The sequence below is a fragment of the Pezoporus wallicus genome, unplaced genomic scaffold (genome assembly GCF_028554395.1).
Source record: "Pezoporus wallicus isolate ANWC-B61680 ecotype Strahan unplaced genomic scaffold, APGP_CSIRO_Pwel_v1 scaffold_6362, whole genome shotgun sequence".
NCBI classification, from domain to species: domain Eukaryota; kingdom Metazoa; phylum Chordata; class Aves; order Psittaciformes; family Psittacidae; genus Pezoporus; species Pezoporus wallicus.
The window spans coordinates 5,407,662-5,430,883 of record NW_026637663.1 but is presented as its reverse complement, the minus strand read 5'-3'; the positions used below and the strand labels follow the sequence as shown (position 1 = coordinate 5,430,883).

Genomic DNA, 23,222 nt, shown 5'->3' with positions numbered 1-23,222 from the left:
AAAACTCTGGGAGGTGTTTTGCTGTCTTGCTTGTTAGTTTGTAGGCAGAATAATATTCCTAATCCTTATGATTATGGTTCATGCAGGTTTATGATTGCATAAACATCACAATCTATGTTTGTGTGGTGTTAAGACTTCTGTATTACATTCACAGTCTGTTCATAGAAACTTGCAGTTACCTACATGTCTAAAAAGACAGCTGCCTCTGTATACAAGGACAAGAATATTCATATGGATATGGAGACAAAAGTTTATTTCCAAGTACAGCAGAAAATCATCGAGATAGTACTTATGTTTTAAGTACTTTAAAAAAATAAGGGGCATTTGCTTAAAATATTTTGTTTTCAGATGGATATGAAGCATTAGTGTTTTCATGATTTCTGTTTTAAGAGTTTGTTGCAAAAAATGTGTGCAGCCTATAAAGGGGAGAATTTGAATTGCAATAGGAATTATTTTGTTTCGGTGAAAATACTTCAGTTTTAAGAGTTCTTCTTAGCATCTTGAGAAACCTCAGAGCTTAGCTATAGAGAACCCCGTAGAGCAATTTAAAACTGAAAATTACACTTAACAATTACTGAGCACACACTACCTATGTAAGGGAGGGTTTAACATTTCAGTGTTTCCTTGCTGTGATTGTAATCAGCTAGTAGTTTAAAAAAAACATGTTAGTTTGTCATGGGGCATCTTCTAAGCTGTTGTCTAATTTTCCTCCATAAGATCATGTAAGATCATGTAAGAAACTTGTAAAGATCCAGTTTGCAGCCGTGTTGCAACTGTTGCTTTTCCTGAATGCACATTTCCTCACTGGTCAATTATTTTCTCCTATGAGGAAATGCTGAGAGAGTTGGGGTTGTTCAGCCTGAAGAAGAGAAGACTCTAGGGAGACTTAAAAGGGCCTGTAAGAAAGATGGGGAGAGACTTTTTAGCAGGGCCTGTTGCAAACAGGATGAGAGGTGATAGTCTTAATGTAGAAGAGGGGAGATTCAGGTTGGATGTGAGGAGAAAGTTCTTTACAATGAGGGTGGTGAAACACCAGCACACGTTGCCCAGAAAGGTGGTAGATGCGCTATCCTGGAGATACTCAGGGCCAGGCTGTCTGTGGTTCTGGGCAGCCTGATCTGGTTGAAGATGTGGCAGCTCCTTGCAGGGAGTTTGGACTAGATGACCTTTAGGGGTCCTTCCAACCCAAACTATTCAATGATTCTGTAAATTATTTATCTCATTGCTGTGATTCTTTCCCTGTCTGGCTGCATTACATCCCCATCTTACAAACCTTTTGCTTCCCCACAGTGGGTAGTTGGCTTATTCCTGGGACTGGGGCTCTGTGCCCACCTGCCAATCCTCACCCTCAGTTTGGAGCCCCCTTGTCGCTCTCCCCTGCTCACAGCTGTGAAAGGTACTCATCGCTGAGGAACCACCGTCCTGCCCCCTACCCCAACCCCTACACCCATAGAAACAACTCGCCAAGTAAGTCCAATGTTGCAGCTCTGTAAAGAGATGGGAAATGAGCTGAGGGATGTGAGCTTTGAGCAGTGGGCGTCTTGAGCCATGCCACAGAAATTGAGGTTGCTATCTGGCTCAGTTTGTGCAGTGGGCTTGGGGCCAGCATTGCAAAGAAACAGGGATGATGAGTACATGTCCCCAGTCTCTTTATGGTGAAAAAAACTGTGGGTGTGTAGAACTGTCTCCTGCTAATTAGTGATTTGTGCTGGCTTTATCTTGTGCTTTTCAATTCCTAGAAGCAGTGAGCTTAAACTTACTTTGCCTATTTTTTATTTAAGTTTGAAAGTGAGTATATTAATCATTATTAAAGGTAATATAACGATGGGATGAAGTGTATGTCTGGTTCTGTCAGCCTCATTTACTAGTAACACATAATAAATGAGTGCCTGGTTCTGTCAGTTTCACTTGCCTATTGCTGTAGTTAACATCAGTGCATTAAGGCTGCACTCGGTGAATGTGTCAAAAATGGATATGCAGAAACAATATGGAGCTGAGTAAACTGCAGAGCTATTTAAAAGTTGTGCTCAGGTACAGCCAAATAGCTTAAGGCTTAGGCATAGATACTTAAGGGAGGGGAGATTTTTAAGAGTGAGTTTTTTTTCTCCTTTCTTTCTTATGGTAAAGGTCTGTGACCATTTTTGTCCTTCAGCTTGTATGGATATTGGAGGGGCCCATTTAAAAGAAATAGTTAATATTTTGAACTGTGAAGTAATACGCAGGGCTCCAGATGCAAGCTGACCAGTCCTCTGGGCAGCTTTGTAGTTAATTTTAAGTGAAAATCTAGCTTTCTGTGGAAGTTTCTTGCACCTTGGAAATTGTGAGTTCTGGGACTTGAAGCAGAATAAAAGAATAAAACGCCTCTGGTGTTCCTTCTTGTTCAGTGGTCCTCAGCAAGGAACCTCTTCTCCTTCCTTAAGCCAGCTGCCACAGCAACTTCTTTCTCACTTTACAAGATTCCCTGTATAGCTTCCTAGCACCTCTGCCACATTGGCCAGCTGGTTTTGGTCACAAGCTGAGTAGTTTAAGCCACAGTCCGATCACTCCTGATGGTGCTTAAGGCAAACTCCAGAGCCTGTGATGTCATGCTCAGCTCAAAACTGGGATGTGTGATCCAGGGATATGCTTGTTATCCAGGGCTGCCAGGCTGTTACTGCCAGTGTAGATGATGGAGATAAAGAAGGTGCCCTGGAAAAGTGACTGGGACAGTGCAAGTAGGGAGCCTGCCTCTTCCCACTGACCAAAGAAGGAAGTATATGATGAATTAGCAGGTGGTTTGAGACAACTTTTTTGCCATAGATCCTTCATAGAAGTAAGGCTTTGCAAGTCGAGCAAAATAACACATCAGCAGGGGCAATGCCAGGGAGTGTGTAAGCTTGACACACCTGGTAACTGACATAATTTTTCTCTCAGTGTATGTGTGTATGTAACTTTGGGTTTTGTTTTGCAAGGCAGCAATAAGGGAGTGTAATTTAAAGCTATACATTACATTTGAATACAAGGTCATTATTTGTTCTGATTCTAGTGTGTTTAAATACTTGCTTATTTTTCTCAGCATCCTATGCCGATAACTCCTCTGCCTGCCTTTCCGTGCTGCAGTCCCATGACAACTGGTCTTCTTTAGGAGTTCCCACACACACAACAATGCTGCCCATGAGTCACAGCACTGGCACTGCCACCAGCTCCAGGTAGGAATCCAACCCTTAGCAGCCCTCAGATTGGTGTATTGGCACTTTGTAGGAAGAGAAGGCTGAAAAAGGAGGTAGTCACCAGCAAATTAGAAATCTTTATGGCCGTGTGCGTGTGTGAATCATTAGCTACCTGGGGGGCACTGAAAAAGACTATTCACAAGGAAAACAGATTGAAGAAACAGATAATTCTTATTTTTGTATTTTAGTTTTGGAAATGTAGACACTTGCGACAGCAATATTTGGTAAATTAAGGATTATGAATCACTTAGACAAATATCCGTTGGATTTAAGGGTGCTCTTTTAGGTTACATCTCTTTCAAGCAAAGTGGTGTTAAAGTTTAATTTTGATCTGTTTCATTTTAGGCAGTCACTGCTTTCCCAGCCATCTCCACAAGCTCTTGTGTTACAAATGAACTGTAGTGTGGAGAAGGCGTAGACAGTTGGGGCAGTAGATCTTTACGCAATAATTGCCACACAAACTAGCATTGTATGGGATCATTCACATGGTGAAAGCCTTTGCCACTTTGTGATCTTTTCTCCTCTTGGTAATTGTCTTCAACTTTTGTATCCTTTAGCAGAGATTTAGCTTACAGTCAGTCCTTTGGAGCTAAATTGGAAAATGCAAAGAGACGCAGATAAGGTGGTAAAATCTTTGGTATTAACCACAGAGGGCTGAGGTTTGGGCATCTTTCTCAGCAATTCAGACTGTTTGTGGAAAGCATTTTCATTTAACCATGCACATGGCATTTAGCTGCGAATCACAGTATGTACTACTTTTACCTGATATAAGGTAACTGTATTACTGGTCGTAAGTTTTACTTCTAGATATATATTAATCAAGTAAACGGGTCCTTCTAGCACTTCTTTTTATGTCTGACCCTCAGAATACACATTTGGAAAGTTGCAAAGTCCACTGGGTTTTAGTTACTGACTGAGTTGTCTAGTAGGTAAAAACAATAGATCTTGAACTGTGGGACCCCAGGGAAGGCAATTCTGCCACCCCTTGTGCTAAACTCCTATCTGTAAAGTAAAAATAATATATATCTTTCTTGTTAAACTGCTTGGGATCAATAGGTAGAAAGTGGTGTGTAGTATTACATGGCAGGACAGAACTTTTCCTCATAGTTTCTTTTGCATCACCTTGTTTCTTGTAATTTATGTGTTTATATGTATGTGTGTATGTGTATACATACTTAGAGGACAGAGTAGAGGCTGTAGTGTTCTGGCAAGGTTTTTTTTTCTTTCAAGCTGCCCTTTTATGTAGTATCCATGCAATCTGCAGCCATCAGCCTGGCTCTTCCCCTTTTAACATGAGATGATCAACAAGGAGGGCTGAGTTGCTGTCTGGAGGCATCAATCCCTCTCTGTCTGTAGAGGCACCCAAGGGCTCTGACAGACTCATGGCAACGAATTCAAACCTGCCTTTCTTCCAGCAGGCACCGGAGTCACTAACAACTTGTTTTATTTACCACTTTCCCTTTCGCAGTCAGTATCCAAACCTATGGTCTGTGAGTAACAGCACCATCACGCCGGTGTCTCAGTCAAGTGGGATGTCCAATGGCCTGAGCTCCCAGTTCCTGCGTGGCTCTCCAGCACACTACACTGCCCTCCCTCACCCAGTCACTGCTGCCTCCTCTGCCTCCCCGCTGTATGACGGTGGGCCACCCTCCGACCTGCCTGATAGCCAGTATGATGCCTCAGCACATGCCAGGCTGGCATCCACGTGGACACCCGTCACCCCCCCTTCCATGTAAACCCAGGCTTTTTCCTATAACACAGACTTTTTAGCTACTGAGTTACTTTAAATGTTTAATCCTTAAGGAAGAGTAACAGGAAGCATGAAGAGTAAATTACAAAGCATCTGCACTGCTTTGCATAGAGCATCTACATTATACCTCTTATAGTAACAGTGCCTCATTGACTTCATGTAGAGTTTACAAACCTCGTGAGCGTGCAATTCTGAGAGCAGATTCACTGCTTTTAATCTTTTTATTGCTTTTTGTTTTGTTTTTAATTTTAACTTTGATAGACCTAAGTTTGAAGATTTTAACTTAGATTCCAAATTTCTCAGTGGTCTGATAACTTCTGGACCTGAAGTTTGGCGTTGTTCTTGAGTAAGTTACTCCTAACTGTTTTCCAGTTAAATTTTTGTAATGGCAATTTAGCTATAGTCATGAGAAGACTTTCATTGACCTTCTAGTTAGAAGCATTCTGAAATATGCACAAATGTAGCTGATGAGTGAAGTTTTTTGGAAAATCATGTGCACTAACACGTATTTGCTTTACAAATATGTGGCGTTCTTAACTGTATGCTTATTTCCTTGCTGCTGAATTAACAAGGCAATCTGCAAGAGCTATATTCTTACTAATAAATGCAGTATTAAAATTTGTCCTAAATTCTTGTACACAGAAGACTGCTTTTAGAGATAAGTTGTGCTGTTTGATCGCATAAACTTCAAATATATGATTTTAGCTAAACATTTAATTTCAAACAGCCAGTGTCTAATTAGGAGCCCTATCCTAAACCTTTTTGAGCCCCTGAAAAAACATCACTCTTTTTATGGTCTCTGGCTCAGGCCTTAAGGGAGGGAATTCAACACCTGGAGAATCATTCTAATTTATTTTATTTCAGTGTTGTACCCTGTTGATCTATATTTATTATTTGGTAAGTTACAGCTTTAATTTCTACATGGTAAGATATGTAAATAAACCCTCAACCTATGCTGTACTCCTTTAAGACAATCATGTGTGGGATATGTCACCCAATGGCACACTGAACAGCACAGATGTAAGTAGTTAACTTATTGTAAGAGGAAAATCTCTAGTTACTAATAATCGGGGCGGGGGGGGAGGGAGTGCAGATATACTAAGCTTTAAAATACACTGACTTCTTGACTCGCTGGAAAAATCATGTCTTGATAAAATACTTCTTTCAAGACTCATTAAGTAATATGACAAATTTCTAATGCAGGCTAACCCAGAACATCGGTTCAAAGTGTGCCTTTGGATATGTCTCTGTCCTACTGACTCTAGCAAGTACATATCCTGAGGAAAGCGAATTGTTTTGCATAAGCCATAATAAATAATTTTTCTAATGAAGTGCCTAATATAGGAAAGCAAATTTCTATATCAGGGAATTCCTTGAATGGCTCATTGACATGTGCTCATGTGCTACAGTGGCAGCTTTGATATGAAAAAGCAAGTATTTGCCACCATTTTGGTCTCTTTGGCACCCTATGGAGGTTCCTGCACCTAGAAAGACTCTGGCAGGGGTTTCTCCCCTCAGAAGGATTTGCGTGCAACTGCAGGCTGGGGGTCTCCTGGAGGCATTCCAGCAGGGGACAGCACAGAAGGCAGATGGCTGCACCACCACGTTCTCTGTCAATATGTAAATACTGATCTAAGCGCTCCTATTTTATTGTGAAGGTAAATGTGTAAATGATGTAAGTGCATTATTACACAGACTATGTTTTAGAAATTAGTGACATGTTTCATTGTGAGTTGTTTGGGTTTTTTATTTGTATTTCGGAAGTATAATTTAAATTAAAAAAAGAAAAAAAAAGAGTAAAGATTCTTAAATGAACTTGGTGCTCAGTTTTCAGTTTGTGGGGGTGGTGGGAAAGGTGAAACAAATGCACATCAGATGGTAGGTTGACCTTCCACGGAAAGGTTTCACAAATGGCTCCTGCCACACAGTGTCTTCCAGCTGTGGGCGAAGGGTGAGAGAGTCCTTCATAACCAAATTAATGATTGTTTATCATGAAGAACTTGGAGACATCTTCAGATGCTACATTCTCCTCATCTGCTTCTCCACCTCTTATTTCCCATCCCCTTTCCAGTCTTAACCATTCTATGATTCTATGTTCCCTTGCATGGCCCCTAGCAGGCAGCCCATGAGGAACTGTCTGCTCCAAAGAGGCTTGCATGGAGGACAGCCCACAGCTGATGTCCAACACAGAAGTCATCAGTTTCTCAGGTTCTTACAGAGCTTGTACTGAGTAAATGATTGTCATGTCCATGTGGATAGAAATGGCTGGGGCTATTTATTAAATTACAAGATTTAACTGGGGCTTGCTGAACTGACCTGAGGGCAGCTGGATCCTTGTGGCTGTGAAGTGGAGGAGCTTGGTCCCTGTTTCCTGCCAGACCTTTATATATGGCCTTAGAGGCCTCTGTGACACTGTTTTAATGTGCACTTAATGCTGACAGGAGCTTTCCAATGCCTGGAACCGCATGTGATGCTAACCTGGGAGTTAAATTCTAGGTCCTGAAAGAGTTCAGCTCTTAGTGCGAGAGAACTGAACTCGTCTCACCTCTGCCTAGTGAGCAACCCTGGCCATGTCACATGGGTAACTTATCTGCTGGTCAATACTTGTATACTTGAACCAAAACCAGATAACCATTAAAATAATCACTTTGAAAGGATTTCTGAGCCAGAAGAATAAGCACACACACAAGGCCTTTATAGAGGCAGCATTGTATGCCTCCAGGCAGCAAAATGCTGCTATCGGATGGATCTTACCTAACTGGCTTTTTTGGTGTGGGTTGTTTTCCCTTCCGTACTTTCAAATTAAAGAAACCGAAACCTTTCATACCATTGAATGCAAGCTGCATACTGCTTTAAAGCAGACTGAGCATTTCATCATGTGTATTTTCACACCTGCTCTGCCACCATCTTCTTCCTGAACTGTATTTTTTCTTACTTGGTTTGTGTGGCCAAGCAGCCATCAAAGGCACTTCAGACTCACAAATACCGTATCAGGATTGCAGCTGCTAGAGGAGCTGGGCAGTCAGACCCAGATCATTACAAATAACCCAAGCCAGCGTGAAACCCACATGGACTTTGTGTGACTCACCTGGAGAGGCTTTTCTCACCCATGGATTCACACAGCAGCGCTGTGCTGTGCTCCCACCGCTTCGCCCACTGGTGCCACCCCTGGGGCTGATGGCAAAGGTGAGGTGGAAGCACAAACGTACCCGATGTTTCCACATGCTGAGGAAGGCTGGTGTGAGACAGCTCACCTCACCCAGCCCATTGGCAAGCTCTGCACCAGCTCAACCACAGCTTTTCCCCGCTGCTATGACCATGCAGCATGCACCCCCCAAATACTACAGACAGCTCTGAGGCTGGGAGAAGGACTAAGCTATCAGCAAATGCTCAGCACTTTTAGGAAACCTACATTGTTTACTATCTCAGCATGTTAATTCTTTTTTCCTTTCTTCATTTTTCTTTTGGTAACAAATAGTTGCCATCTGCAGAGATCTCTGTAGACTCCTCAGCCTTATTGTCTCACTCTGTCTACAAGAGCCATGTGAATACTCAGTCCCATGCAGGAGTAAAACATGAGACTAGGTAATCCCACACTTGTCTCCAGCTGGACCCTTCCCCACAGATGTCAATGAGAGTTGTGAGTTAAGTAGATAATACACACTAAGCTACTGCATTACTGTCCAAGCAGTAAATGTAATTAAATTTGAAAATTTAGTTTTTAAAAGTAAATAAAAATTAAAAATAACTAAAATAAACAGTAAAAATTTATAAAAACACATATTCTTAGGCAGGTGTAAGGAAGACAATCAGCAGGAACACTGTGGTTTTGAAATTTCATGCAGACCCATTCCAGTGTCTGCACATCATTTTAATTCAGAGGCTTAGATCTGTGGAAAAAATAATTTCCTCTGTCTTTAGCTGCTTCTGGATTTCTGTGCCTGTGGAAACTGATACAAATAAATCAGGGAAACCAGTCTGAGTGGTACATGATACAGTTCCACATATGCCTTCACATCTGACAACGTAAAAATTCCTTGAGAAGATGTTAGTAGACCCAAACCCCTGTTCTCCCACTGCACATACCACTGTGATATCAAGGACCTGGGCATCGTGGGCTTTAAAGGCCAAGGTTCTATGACTGGCTAGAGTTTGCTGGGCAAGCAGCTGCAGGATTTTTCTTGCCTTTTCCTCTCCCTATCTTCCTGCACTACAAAAGTAGGCTACTGTTTCTTGATGCTAGTAAACTAATTAACTGCCTCAGTCAGTCCACCAATGCCAATAATTCTTCCGTGATTTGCAATTACCAGACTTGTACCACATAGAGTTGGAAGGGGCCTCCTGAATCCAGTTCCTTAATTATAGACAATCCCTTCACTGAGACCTTTTAAGAGCACACCAGGGTTTGTCTCAAAAACAGCTGGTGAGATTTTGCAGAGATTTTTTTGTGCCTGTGGCTAGTAGAGCTGTTTATTTTGTTGGGAGACTGTTGCAGTCCCCTTGCTTCTCAGTGCTTAGGAGCTATCTTTTAATTGCCAGCTGAAATTTAGCTATAATCATCTTATGACTATCTGTTCTTGAGCCAAAAACCATTCCCAGCTTAAATAGTAGTTCTCCTTTGGTAGTGTTTAAGTTGATATGTATTGTTAGGTGGTGATTTCTCTGTCTCTCTTTTGATAGATTATTAAAACTCAGTCTTCTCTCAGGTAGCTTTCCCTCTCCTGCTGGCCCTCTGAGCCTCCATGGCTCAATGAAAGAGGGAGCATGAATGTACGTGGTATAATGCAGGGGCTTATAGGAAAGCCTATGCAATGGCATGCTGCTTCCCTATCTGCACTGAAACTAGCCATTTTCATAACTTTGAAAATCACATTTTCATTATCTAGAGTTACATCAGTGATTGACTGGTCATGGTGATCCAAGTCCTTTTTTACTTTTTGCTGATGAAGTCCCATCTTTTGGCAGAAGGATTTACAACTAGTGTCTTGACTGTGATTTTGTCCTTGTCTCAGTCAGCTTTATTCTATTTCCATTGCTCCCCAGTTGTCTAGTTTGTCCTGTGAGGTATCTCTATTTTACTTTGCATTAATGACATCTCTCAGCCTCACCTGTCCAGCAGATTTTGTCAATGATCTTTTACGTTCTGGACTAAATCATCAATGAAAGTGGTAACTTGAGACTTGTCCAAATCCTCTGCTAGCGGTCTCTAACCTGACCCTTTCCAATAGCTATGCCCTTAGCATGCCTATAGACTTGCTCTTTTCCATTTGTGATTTTAGAGGATGGTCTCAGCCCTGTGCAGATTGGGACAGCATCTGCCCTGCTCACAATCACTTGTGAGGGCCAGATCTAGCAGGGAGAAATGGTGCTGTGAGAGAGATGCATTTCTATAAGGGCCTCTATAAAGTTCTGCAGACTGTCCTTGGCCCTGTTGGTGGCACATAAGGTTCAGAGGGTCAGAGAGGAGCTGCAACAACTTAATGCTCCAACTGAAGCCAGATAACAGTAAACCAACAAACCATACAGCTTCCACTTCCATCCTTACCCTTCATTATCCTTTCTTTTAAACTGTGGAGGGAAGCCATTTTTTCTGGAAGATGAGCCTCCCAAAATCTGTCACATGTGAATGCATCTCTGCAAGTCTTGTCCTTGCTCAAGCAGCTTCATTCCCCCACCTCATGAAACACACCTCAGACATTTGCTGTTTGCTAAATATGCAACACCAGGTCTCAGCTGAGGAATAAACATTTGCTGTTGGGTTGGGATTTCAGGTCCCCAGATTCTGGAACATAAATGACGCATTTATTCCCCAAACTCAAGTACACTCATCTGCTTGAGCCTTGTTTTCATTTTAGGGGTGACCATTCCCAAGCCTTACATCCCATTAGCTTTTCTGCCTTTGCCTCTGCATTATAGCTCCTCCTCAGTGAGAACAGAAGCAAGCTAATGCATGCTTGTGAAAAGAAACCCTGTATTATCCTTAATTTCCATCATGCTGTAATGGCACAGCAACCCCACTTCTCTCCATGCTTGGGGCTGTGGGTTTCTCTGGTCCTTACCCTTGGTGGAGGCTAAAGCAAGATGAAGAGTGTCAGGTTTGCAGCACTTGTGCTCTCTGAATATTGCTAAACAACTTCTCCTTGGAGTGTCATTCAAGGCCCAAGTTACGTAGGTCAGTATGGGGAGAGTTATGCGGTTTACACTGGAAAAAACCCCACTTGCCAAACCAGGAAAAGCCTGGAGCAGCCTAACAGGACACTCAGAAAGGAAACCAGGACATTCAGCAGCTCATGAGCAAGATGTGCCCATTTGCTCATATATGTAACCTAGAATCCCTTACTATTTATGCAGAGACTAGTGTGCAAGCTGGACAACTCATGATCATTATGAAAGATGCAGAAACCGAGTCCCCCACTGCTGGCCTGCCTGGTGGAAAGGCGGCAGAGCAGGCAGGTGAAGCTAGTTCGGGTGGGCGTAGCTGGGGTTTTGGAGTAGGAGGAGCCAGCTGGTGGTGGGAGGATAGTTCACCAGTGGGGGAGAGGGAACTGCTGATGCATTTGGGATATGTAGGATAGTGGTGTGTTTGGCTTTTATCTCTGAAACAGGTAGTCTGGAGCTTGCAGGTAGGTGTTAGGGGGATTCCTGGGCTGGGGCTATGTTGTGGGACTGAAGGTAGCTGAGTAATGAACTGCTGTGGGCTGGTGAGATCTTTTTCATTATATCCTCCTTGGCATGCACTCCTTGGATGCACTCTTGTGGTGGATGGCTAGGAGAGCCTCAGCTTTGTCCTGGAGGTTGCCCTGTGGCTCAGCCTCTAGAGTGTCAATTTGCTGCAGTGTGGTATTGATGCTTGCTGTGTATCTAAACTAATGACTGTTTCTGCTGAGAAACTTGTGGGCTGGAAAGGTATAAGCCTTCATGAGGGCTGCTGCAGGAATGTCTTGCTTCTGAGGTGGAGAAAGTTCTTATTCTTCTGTCCTTTTTGGCAATAAGGAGGCAGTGGCAAGACTGGCTGCTGCTTGACCTGGCAGTAAGGGAGAGTAAGGAATCCCAGTGAAAGGGAGCTGGATGGTAGTTGGGACCTATAGGTTCTGCTTTCTGTTTAAAAGACAAACTTGTCTTGGTGTCAGAAAATTCTGATGCCTCCCAGAAAACGAAGTTTATCCAAGGGAAGTTGAAGCTGGCTGGTAGTTTGTCTTGACTTTATGAATTATGTGTTATTTTGGATTCAAGGTGTCTGCCGATAAGTTATCCTGCACTGTCATTGGCACTGTTTTGCACAAAGATTTGGTTTGTTGTGTTGGGTTCTGGGCACTGCACTGAATGTGGGCACTTAATTCCTCGTATGTTTTGTCATCCTTCACCTTAATGCAACATTAGTAATAGTAATTGTAAAACTTCAATAATTCTGAGAACTTCCCACATGAAAACTTGTTTCAATACAGTAGAAGTAGCGTTCCCTGCTGTGTTCTCTGCCTGAATTTATGCCCAAAGGTGTATGGGCTGTGTGAGATGCAGTTGTAATACTTGCAACTCAGGATAGCTATGTGTTCTGGTTGCTCTTTCTTACTAATATATGGATGGCTCATATGAGTTTCCATCATCTGTCACTTGTTTGCCCAGATATATGTTGACTGTGGTGGGCGGGAGGGAAAAGACAGAAATTTCCACTCACCCTAGCAGTGGGATTTTGCATTTCCTGTACTTACTTTGTCTCTATGAAATGAAATGTAGTCTTACCATAAGAGTGAGTGGAAACTTTTGGCTTCTGCTGGTTCCTTTGGTTCAGACACATGCAAGCTCTCAAGAAACCCAAGCCAAAAACCGCAGCAAAATAGTCATGGGCTGAATGCACGCTTTTCTTACGTCCTTGGCAGCCAGGAAAAGTCACCACCATTTTGATGGTGCTTCAGCTGCTGTGAGGCTGCTGCCAGGATGCTTGTAGGGCTGGAGCTTTGTAGGAGATGAAGGTGGAAAACCAGGGGTAGGGTAAAACATAGAGATGGAAGGGGGAGTGCTCCGTCAGGGAACTTGAGAAAATGAGTCCTGAAACTTTTTGTTATCTTGTATTTGAAGGTGTTTTCTTGTATCTCCAAGTGGATTATTTGTAGTGAGTGTAGTGATCTCTTCTACAGTCCATAAAGAACATTGACACAGTGTTACGGGGGCTTTCATGGTGCAGATGTTAACATAAAATTAAGGCAAATGGTGATTACCTTAAACTGTGGTTATTTTTCAGTGCACTAGAAATACCCAGCAACTGGATGCTAACCTTAATATGAGGTTAATGACACCTTCCATTCCAGGATAAGTAAAAAGAGATGGACTTTGGCAGCTGGATATATAGCAGTCTCTCCTCTGTTTGTGGTGGTGCGTTTGTTTTTTTTTTTTACTTCCAAGCACATTTTTCTATGTAGGTGAGGAATGGTGCTCCTCTTGAAAGCACTTGTTCTGAAAACTGGAGAGGCATTGTTGGGGAATGCCAGGGAATTCTGCAAATACATTGACTGCCAAAAAAAGAGTAGCAATTAAACAGCCCTTGAAAAATTGCCTGTCAGAAGACTGAATTCATGTTTTAAACTGACCAGTGACAGCAAACAAAACTAACCAGCTTTTTGGCTAGTGAACAGATAACAGCATTCCCTCAGCCTGTTGTCAGTGTAAGGAATGCCTTTCTTCATTGTTGAATTTCTGTTGTTAAGTAATTAAGGGAAACTTCATCTGCAGTTCACTGAAAGCTTCAGAAGTTGGTTTTAGCAGATAGTGAAGTTGGTGGGGTACACCTTTCTCTTATTCCTTGTATGAATCTGCCCTAATGAAGCTCGGTTGATGGCAGACAAAAAGTCAGTGCTGAGACGGCCAGTACAGTGTGATTCACTTTGACAGACTTGAGGCCAAATGGTTATTACTCCTCCTCAGTTTTATTTCATCTGATTCATGTGGTGATCCCAGTTACCATAAGGATTGAAGTTTATCCCTGAAATGCGCATTTCCCCTGAACCTGGAATTTCCTAAATTGGTTCAGAAAAAAATGAGAAACTGTAGGTTTTTTTTAATCCTTTTAAGAGAAATTCAAACACTGTCAGTGCTTTCTTCTCTGCTTTAGCTCTTACTCTGTCCCTCTGGGATGAGTTATGGTCTGCTGTTGTATGTTGGTTCCCCTAAGCATACAGGTGTGTGGTGTCAGGCTCACCTCATTCTGTCTGCAGCAGCATCCATGCTGCTTTCTGGTGCATTGCTACAAGGAAGCAATCTGGATTGGGATTTGGAGAACAGACCCTGAGCAGGGACCTCCTTCTGCAGGCTGTATTACCCTGGAATGCTTGTGGAAATACTTTGTGCTTTTTTTTGTGGTGAATTTCTGTAAGGTTGAGGGTGCTGCTGCTGGCACTTAGCAATCCTTTAGGGTTGGAAAAATTAAGGCAATTATTGTGGAAATGGTACTGTTGGCTGAAAAGCTGATCTTGGCATAACAAAGCTGGAGGTTAGCCAGCTCTAAATGAGGATTCCCCAGCCTAAAATCCCATCTTCCTACCTGGGAGCTCCACTTCTGTCAGTGTCTGGTGTGACTTGGCAGCTGGGCTTCAGGCAAATGTAGACTATATTTGTGAGGAATGGAGACCTTCCTGATGTTTGAGGCGTGTGCCACTGCTGGAGCTGTGTCTAGCCCTATGTCTCTCCATTTTGGAGGTGAGCATGACATCCCATGTACCAGCACTGCCTGGACCTCAAGAAATATCTTCCAAGTGAGAAGTCACACAGCAGATACTTAACTAGGTTTTTGTTTTTTGTATTGAGCCTGGGACTGTGCTAGCCTGCTAGTGTACACCTGTAGCCGTGTAAAAGACTTTACTATAGATTAGTAAGACTACATAGAATCATTTTATGATTAAACGACTGTTTCTGGTCTTCTATCTCCCTCTTGTGGACACACTTCCGAAGAGCATGCAAGGTTGCAGTGGGATGTGTGGCTTGACCCAGCTTGCAACTGATACAAATTAATTGATAGGCGAGCATGTTGTGTGTACTAACTACTAAAGCACACTGGGTTTGCCTTCTCTGCAGTGTACTTCCATTGTGTGAACCATCCTCAAACTGGCCCCATGAATAAAAGCTGCTGCCAAAGAAATTAATAATTTGCATTTCATAGAATCACAGAAGGCTTTGGTTTGGGAGGGACATTTAAGATCATTTGGTTCCAAACACCTTCCACTAGACCAGGTTGCTCTAAACCCTTCCAGTCTGGCCTTGAACACTGCCAGGGACAGGGCAGCCACAGCTTCTCTGGACACCCTGTGCCAGCGCCTCCCCACTCTCATAGAAAAGAATTTCTGCTTAATGTCAAGCAGCCTCTCACATTTTGGCTGTCAGCTGCTACTTTTTTTCTCGTGTTGCTAATATGTTTTTGCAACCAAAACACTGCTGATTCTTACAATGCTGTGTCAGTTTTGGGATATTTCAACAAGGAGAACAGAACCAAGCTTTTAAAAGTGCATCTATGAAAGCTACAAGGATAGTTCAATAAAACTTCAGATTTGCCTGTGTCATGGTCATTCTGGTTCCTGACTTTGCTGCCTTACACAAAGGCTAAGCTGCAAGAAATCTGTCCCTTTGTTACTTGCTGTACAGTAATTCTGGCTCTGAGGCAGCACTTCCAGGACTTCTTGGAAACTCTCATCCTTTTTAACTTTGATTTAATGGCATCTACACTTGTTTTTCTTGACCCTTTACATCTCTTTCAATTGGAGTTTTGAAGGACAGATCATAGCTGGGTAAGAGCTCCTAAGTGCAGCAAAGCATGGTGACTATTGCACTGATTGACTACTCAGATTTGGTCTCAGCTTTCTGTGTCTTAAAGTATGTTAATAAGCACAGACTTCCCTGCTTCAGGTTATTTACTTTTAATCAAGTGCACTTAAAGTGTATCTATTATTATTATTATTAATCTCTTGTCTTGCCTGGACTACAAAAAGCCATGGGAGAAGAGGCTGTGAAGCACCCCTTTGGGCTGGAAGTCTCTGGCTCTGATGGTAGCAAGCAAGCGGTTTCCCTCTGGGGCTCCCCAGTGCTACACAGGAGCTTTTCTAGTTTTGAAAGAAGCATCTTAGCAATAATAATACTTAAAAATCACAATTTAAAATAATAAAGCCTATGGGCAGGGCAGTGTGACGGATGGGAAGAGAGTGGTCCTCAGCCAGCTCAGTTCAGCTCTGCACTATTCTGGCCAGTTCTTGTTGCCTTACAAGGATGTCGGACTCCTCCTGCGAATGTGCTAACGATATTATACTGAGACATGAGGCTAGGAGGCGGAGATGAGTCCGCTACTACAATTTCCCTGTTCTAATGAAGTTTTCTAACTGGTGTCTGAGGTTGCCTTCTAGCCCTGACAGTTATGTTTGAGTAATTCAGGAATAGGGGAACTGATGGCTTGCTGCTAGCTCAGGGCTTGACCATTAGAGAGACTTAAAAACATGTTCATTACTTGCTACATATTTATGCAGTTTTTACCTCCTTTTTTGGCAGGGGAAAATACACCAGGAAACAGATAATTTCCTCAGTGCAAAAGCTGCATAAAAACATATTCTGAGGCTAAGCACTTTAAAAAAAAAAATAATATGGCTAGTTCATGAACTAGTAAGATGAGATATACTAGTTAAAATACTTGTGACATAACTTAGATAGCTTTGTGTTACATAAGTAGGTAGCTAGTTTAAAAACTGCTTTTCCTGAAACTGGCTCAGGTTTTCCAAGGGAACCTTTTGGCAAAGTGGAGAATACTTTGGGAAGTCTGGAATCTGGTTATATCAGGTCTAAGGAAGTGATCTTGCCCCTCTGCTCTCAGGAGGCCCCACTTGGAGTATTGTGTACAGTTCTGGTGTCCTCAACATAAAAAGGACATGGAACTGTTGGAACAAGTCCAGAGGAGGCCATGAGGATGATCAGGGGACTGGAGCACCTCCTGTATGAAGATAGGCTGAGAAAGTTGGGGCTGTTCAGCCTGGAGAAGAGAAGGCTGCGTGGAGACCTCATAGCAGCCTTCCAGTATCTGAAGGGGGCCTGTAAGGACTCTTCATTAGGGACTGTAGTGATAGGAAAAGGGGTAACGGTTTCAAACTTATATCTGATCTGAACTTCCTCTGTTTAAGGAAGAAATTATTTACTGTGAGGGTGGTGAGGCACTGGAATGTGTTGCCCAGGGAGGCTGTGAATGCTCCATCCCTGGTGGTGTTCAAGGCCAGGTTCAGCAGAGCCTTGGGTGACATGGTTTAGTGTGAGGTGTTCCTGCCCTATGGCAGGGGGGTTGGAACTTGATGATCTTAAGGTCCTTTCCAGCCCTAACTCTTCTATGATTCTATATAATCTGATGTTAACTTTATAGTTGCTTTTCTTTACTGTTCAGAGAAAAGAGAGCTGCTTTTGCGGAAGAAACTGCCCTGGGTGTAATTTTGTGACCTAGGATAGAAAAGGGATTATATGAACTAAATGGTCCTAGCAGCATTTAGTTGTCAGGTAACAAATGCGCACACAAAATTTGTATTGTTTCTTCCTTTTGTGAAATTTCTTTAGAAAAGAAAGCAGATGACTGTACCAAATCGACTGTACCCAATTGACATGTCCAATGTAGCTTTCCAATTCATGCTTTCCACTGCAGTTTGTTCTGCTGTCATGCTTGTAACATGCTTGTCCAGCTCTTAAGGCTTCTTGGGGATAAATCCTCAACCCTTATTGCTGTGTTTAAAATTAGAAGAAGTTGGAAGGGGGACTGGTGCTGTATGATACCTACCATGGGCCCAGGCTCAGGACCAGGTTCTTGACTGCACGCTGTCATATTCAGCTTCTGGTAGGAGAAAAGGGCATCTATCTAGGTGACTGGATGAATGCCAGCAGTAGGTAACACTGACGTTTGGCTGCTTTGGAGTACTCAGTGCTCCTCTGGGCTGGGTGGATGGTTCACAGTGCTGTGCCACTGGCTCAGCCTCACATCCACCTCACGGTGCCCCTGAACTAGGCTGCATGAAGTGTCCTTTCCCTCCTGAGGTGGAACAGCCTAAACTTGAGCTTAAGTTCCTTGGTATAGCGAATGCATGATGCTACTGCAAATCACACGGTGCAGGTACTGCTGTATTCTGGTTGCGTCAGCTGATCTCAGGTTGAGGAAGATGTGTCAGTGGCAACCTGCCCAAGGAACTGTTGTCTCCAGCCTCTGTGGGGAGAAAAGCAAAATCAAGTCTATCATAGGTAACTGTGTTGCTCTTGCTCCACCCCACAAGCTGTTAAATATGTGTTTATAAATATGTGTTTTTTTCTCATCCCTGTTTTGCTTCCTTGTCGTCTCAACACTTCCCTTCTGCACAGGCTCCATGTGCTGCTTCCTGCACAGGGAGTTCTTAGACTCCATTCCAGAGGAAATAGATTCTCTATTTGCTTTTCCCTGGAAAACCAGGCCAGGATTTTGAAACAAAACCAATTTATTCAGCAATCCTTTGTTATAATTCCCAGGGCAGCCTTCAGGGCTGTGGGAAGAGCAAGGCACATCAGGGCAAAGTGTCTCTGGGGTGAGATTCACTTGTATGCACAGTGAGTGAGCATGCATTGTTCTTGTCTTGTGTGTTTTCTCTTTTAAGGGCAGGAAAGATTTTTGTAACCTTCTGTGAAGAATAGCCTCTCCTGCAGCTCTGACTTGCAGTGTTTAAGTTTCCTCCCCTTAGGTTCCTCCAAGGGCTGTTTCAGCCACAGATGCGTTGCATGTGTGGGGAAAGCAAGTGTTCAGGAATGGGGCACCTTGGCCTTCCAGTAGAAAGTAAGTTAAAGTGCTGCTTATGAATTTATTCTTCTTTATATGACAGAGTGTATAAAATTTGGAAAAGAGGTGACTTTTCAAAATGAGTGAAAGGGTTACAGCAAGAAACACATATGTTTAGCAGCAAGATCAAAAAACAAAAACTGGCCTTCAAGTACATTCCTCCCATCTCCTTTCCCACGAAGCTTTGAGCTTCCAGCCTCCAGTGCAGCCTTTCCCAAAGGTGAGGCTTTACTGGTTGCCTGCAGATGTGTTGACCAGTATTATTATAGATCAGGCTGGAAAGGGCTTTGAGCAACCTGGTCTAGTAGATGTGTCCCTGCCCATGGCTGGGAATTGGAACTAGATGATCTTAATGTCCCTTCCAAACTAAACCATTTCATGTTTGTCCTAAAAGCTTTTGAACCTATTGCTCAGTTAGTTGCATGCAAGCAGGAAGATAGACATATTCCAAAGGTGAGGAAGCAACTGAGACTTGAGGAACATTCTCATGAAATAACTTGGAGTAGGTCTCCTCACTAAGTGGCTGCTGTACACTGGCAACAGCCTCCACTCTCTTTGACTCTGTGTGTGCCAATCAGGCTCCTTAGGCTGTGCTGAAGCATGTAAGCAGAAGCATCTGGTGTGATGGGATGGTGTAGGTGCGTGGGCTTGGGATTCTTTCTGAACTGCTTGGTGTTATTTTGTTGTGCAGGGCACAAGTTACTATGTGCTGTGTGAAATGCCTCTTTCTATCTCCACATGTACATATCCGAAGTCAAGGAGGTTATAAGTAGAGAGAATGTGTGGTTCTACCTATTGGCAAAAAGGAGTTTATAAGTAGAATGTGTGGGTTCTACCTATTGACAAAAAGGTATAGTCTTCACTGAAGTTGAAGTAAATAGGAGAATCTAAGTTCAGAGACATAAGACTTGGCTTTATTGTTTTACATGAGTGTTAAGGCAAGATTGCTTACTTCTTTCTTCTCCACAAAAATTTCATTTGATACTTAATCTTTCCCAATAAAGCCATCATTGTCTCATACAGCTTAAGGAGAATGCCCATCACCAACTTGCTCATGAGTTTCACAGGCTAATGCAGGTCTTGAGCTTATTTATCCCATCACTTGATGCCACAGCCATTAAAATTCAGGCTTGCCCCATGTAAGGATAATGCAAGCTATCCTTCGAGTCTTCCCATAACATTAGTAATAATCAGCAGACACGGGGCAAGAGGCTGAGGGAGACAAATGGCTTCTGGACAAATATCTTCAGCTTATGCACTCATGGAATGTTCCCAGTACTGCTTCTCCCTGCTTTCTGCATCACTCTGGAACTTCTGCCTGTGACCTTTTCTAGGCTGTTCAGTGCCTTGTTATGGGGTTGAAAAGCCCTTGGATGGACTTATAATGCTTTTTCATTGTTTATATTCTACTTTCTTTTTGGTGAGACAAGAGCTCTTAATAAGCATTTGGAAGTTATACAACAATGCAACTTGAAAGTCAGTGATGTGTTTAAACTCCAGCTAAGTAGTTCATGAGGGCCAGACTAGAGGGATGGAAACTGGAGTCAATTGTGGGGCTGGCCAGGAATTCATTGCTAAAACAGCTTTGTTTTTTTTTTTCTTATGTGGGGAATGTTTTGTTGGAGAGGTGTGGATGAATGGCAGGTAATGCACTGGGAGGGCGCTGTGCCTGGGTGTCCATATTGATAACCGCTTGTGAGGGTGTTTCCCTGCTGGAAGTGCCATAGCTTCTGACCACAGAGCAGTCAAGCCCCATTTCAGAGCTCCTGGTTCAGATGCAGCTATTAAATTTTGAAGAGAAATGCTCAAAATAAAGTATTTCATGGATAGTTTTTTTGCAGCAATTTTGCTTGGTTTGGATTCTCCCTTCCATGGGGAACATTTACATTCCAAAACTGAGCAGAAATGTAGCTTCACAATCACAGTTCCTTAAATGAAAGGGCACAAATCGTGGCTGTTCATTGCAGTGGGGCCCATGTCTGAAGGAAGTGCTAGAAAAGAATGTGTGACAATAGCAGAAGAAAGAAAACGTTTCTGTATTAATAATACAGATTATATATAGAAGTTGATGAAATAACTTCTTTTGATTGAGCAACGTGTCCTGTGTATCAGCAGAGGTAATCTGCCAGTAGTCTTGACAGCCGGTAGCTATAGATGTTGATCTAGCTGGGTAAATATTGCATCCAGTAAACAAATTATGTCTCCATGTAGAAACTGTGCACATGAATTGCCAAGGATGTATGTTTAACAATACAGAAGCCTGCATAATTCAGATTACTGTGTAAATGATTCTTTTGGAATTGTGTATGAAGTAACTAAAATAACACCCAGTTGCAATGCCAAGGTTCAACATAAAATACGTTGCAAGCCACCCCTGTCCTCTGCATAAGACTAAATCCCTGCTCTGAAGAAGCATTGATTTTTTTGCTGTATGCACCCTGGAATGCTACAAAGGTTGTGATATAAGATCTGGAAATAAGAATCTGTGGAATAGCAACTCCAGTTTAACTTTTTCTCAATTGTACTGGGTTCAAAGGGACCTACAAATGGTAAGTAACATGTCCCAAGATGTGCAAGGGTCATGCTGATAACTAGAATGTCATTCTCTTGTGAAAATAAAATCTGATTTGTTGTTGTCCATCTGATCAGATGCAGACTAGTACTTGTGTAAGCAAATCCTCCAGAAAGTTCAATGCTGTAGCTCAGTCAGCTGTGCTTCCAGGGAAGAGAAGCTCATAAGAAAATTAAGAAGGAAATGTGGGCTTCAGTATTGCAATAATGTTCCTAGGTAGGTTTTAAACATATCTGGAAGCAAATGGTTGTGTAATGCCCAGTGTTCAATCAGTGTTAAAACAGAGCTTTTGGAAAAGCCATTGGGAATTTTGTATAAAATCTGACAATAAATCCCTATATAGCGAAAATGCAAGCTTAAAGGTTTTAGATTCACAGCTGTGACTTCAGCCAAGATCAACTGCTTATTCAGCTTCACCTATTGCAAGCTGTTTTTCAACCAGTGTGAAATGTTAGGGTATTTCTTGAGTTTTCAAATATTGTAATATTGTTCAGAGATACCTTGGATTGTTCACCTGAACAGAATGTCTTTTTTCCTGAGGGATGCAGAAAAAGCTAGTAACAGTGTAGTAACTGTAATGTACTGGAAGCAAGCATTGCTTTAATCCACAGTGAGGCAGTAATGGTTTACCTAGTGCCTCTCTTGTTTTAATCTCTTTAACATGTAGGCAGGAATGAAATAGAAGTTTTGCAACATGTATCACTATTCCAGGGAGAATCATTGTTTGGAACTTTTTTCACAAGTGTAAGCTAAATCTATTTAGTAATATTGACTATAGCTTTCTGTCCATTTTACTAGGGAAGTCTGTTAACCACATGTTTTCCTGATATTAATTGTGGGGAAATCATGTGTGCTTTGTTAGGGGACTACTAGTTGTACTAAGGCTTTATTTGAAAGGATGGTTGAGCTGGGGCATAAAGCAATGCTTCATCTAAGTCTTGAGCAATGATGAGCTCTGCTTTCTAGGGTGCGTGGCTACAGGACATGCTGCTTCAAAGTGGCTGTTTGAATGTACAGATCCAGCAATATGTATGTAACGGAGAAAGCCCTTGGCACAATTGCTGAAGAAATAGCTGGCATGAAAATACTCTGTTTTTTTACCACATACCACAGCACAAGACCAGCTTTTATAGGAAGAAGAGTTGAGGGTCTTTAAAGGTCAGACTCAGTGACAAGCACAAGGTTTCTATAGTGATCTTCTGGTAGTAAGTCAGTATCAGTGTCCAACTTCAATAGAAATATTAATAGGAGAAGGTGAATGTGCTTCCCAGAGCAACAGGGGTAGGAGAAACTTTTCTTTAAAAGCTGTGGCCAAGGAGCAGCAAGGCACCCTGACTTGGTTGCTTGCTGTAGTTTAATTTTGGCAGAAAAGAGTCGTCTGTCATTTGCTGCAAGCCCATGAAGCATCCATTAGTACTGTGCCTTGTTCACATCAGTCTTTGCACTTGTTATTTGCCCCTGCCTGGTTTTACTGCTGCAAAGAGACTCTTCTATTATACAGCCCTAGTTTGACTGCAAGTGTTTGTGCTTTGCGATACTGATATCACTCTCACTTCACTCAGTTGCAGAGTTTAGAGCTGTGGCTGGCCTTTCTCCAGGAATTCAGCTATCCATATTTTAAGGGTGGACATTGAAATGCATGCAAGCTGGAAATAATTGTTGAAATCTTTTTCTAATTAAAAAGAGATGAATGCAGTATAAGGTTATTTGCCTGCAAAAGAATTGCAGCATTCAAGTGGACAGTTTCTAAAACTACCAACTTGTGTTACATATTAAATATGAGCATGCTGAGAAGCTTCAACTCACTTGAGTATGAATTATGTCAAATTTTTGCCTTGTATTAAAAATATCCATAGCGTGAGATAGATATCTTTTCATAATCAGACC

General features: G+C 42.4%; 1 protein-coding gene across 4 annotated transcripts in view; it reads left to right on the top strand.

Annotated features, from left to right (window-relative positions):
• TBXT (T-box transcription factor T) overlaps positions 1-23,222 on the top strand; it is a 55,068-nt gene that overhangs the window by 2,746 nt on the left and 29,100 nt on the right. For 2 of the 4 annotated variants that reach the window (XM_057406928.1, XM_057406930.1), the window contains exons 6-7: positions 1,291-1,467; positions 3,056-3,188. In XM_057406928.1, the coding sequence (XP_057262911.1) occupies positions 1,291-1,467; positions 3,056-3,188 (310 nt within the window). Of the gene's footprint in view, positions 1-1,290; positions 1,468-3,055; positions 3,189-4,677; positions 6,030-23,222 lie in introns of those variants that run through there. The other 2 variants (XM_057406926.1, XM_057406927.1) reach the window with 2 other exon arrangements.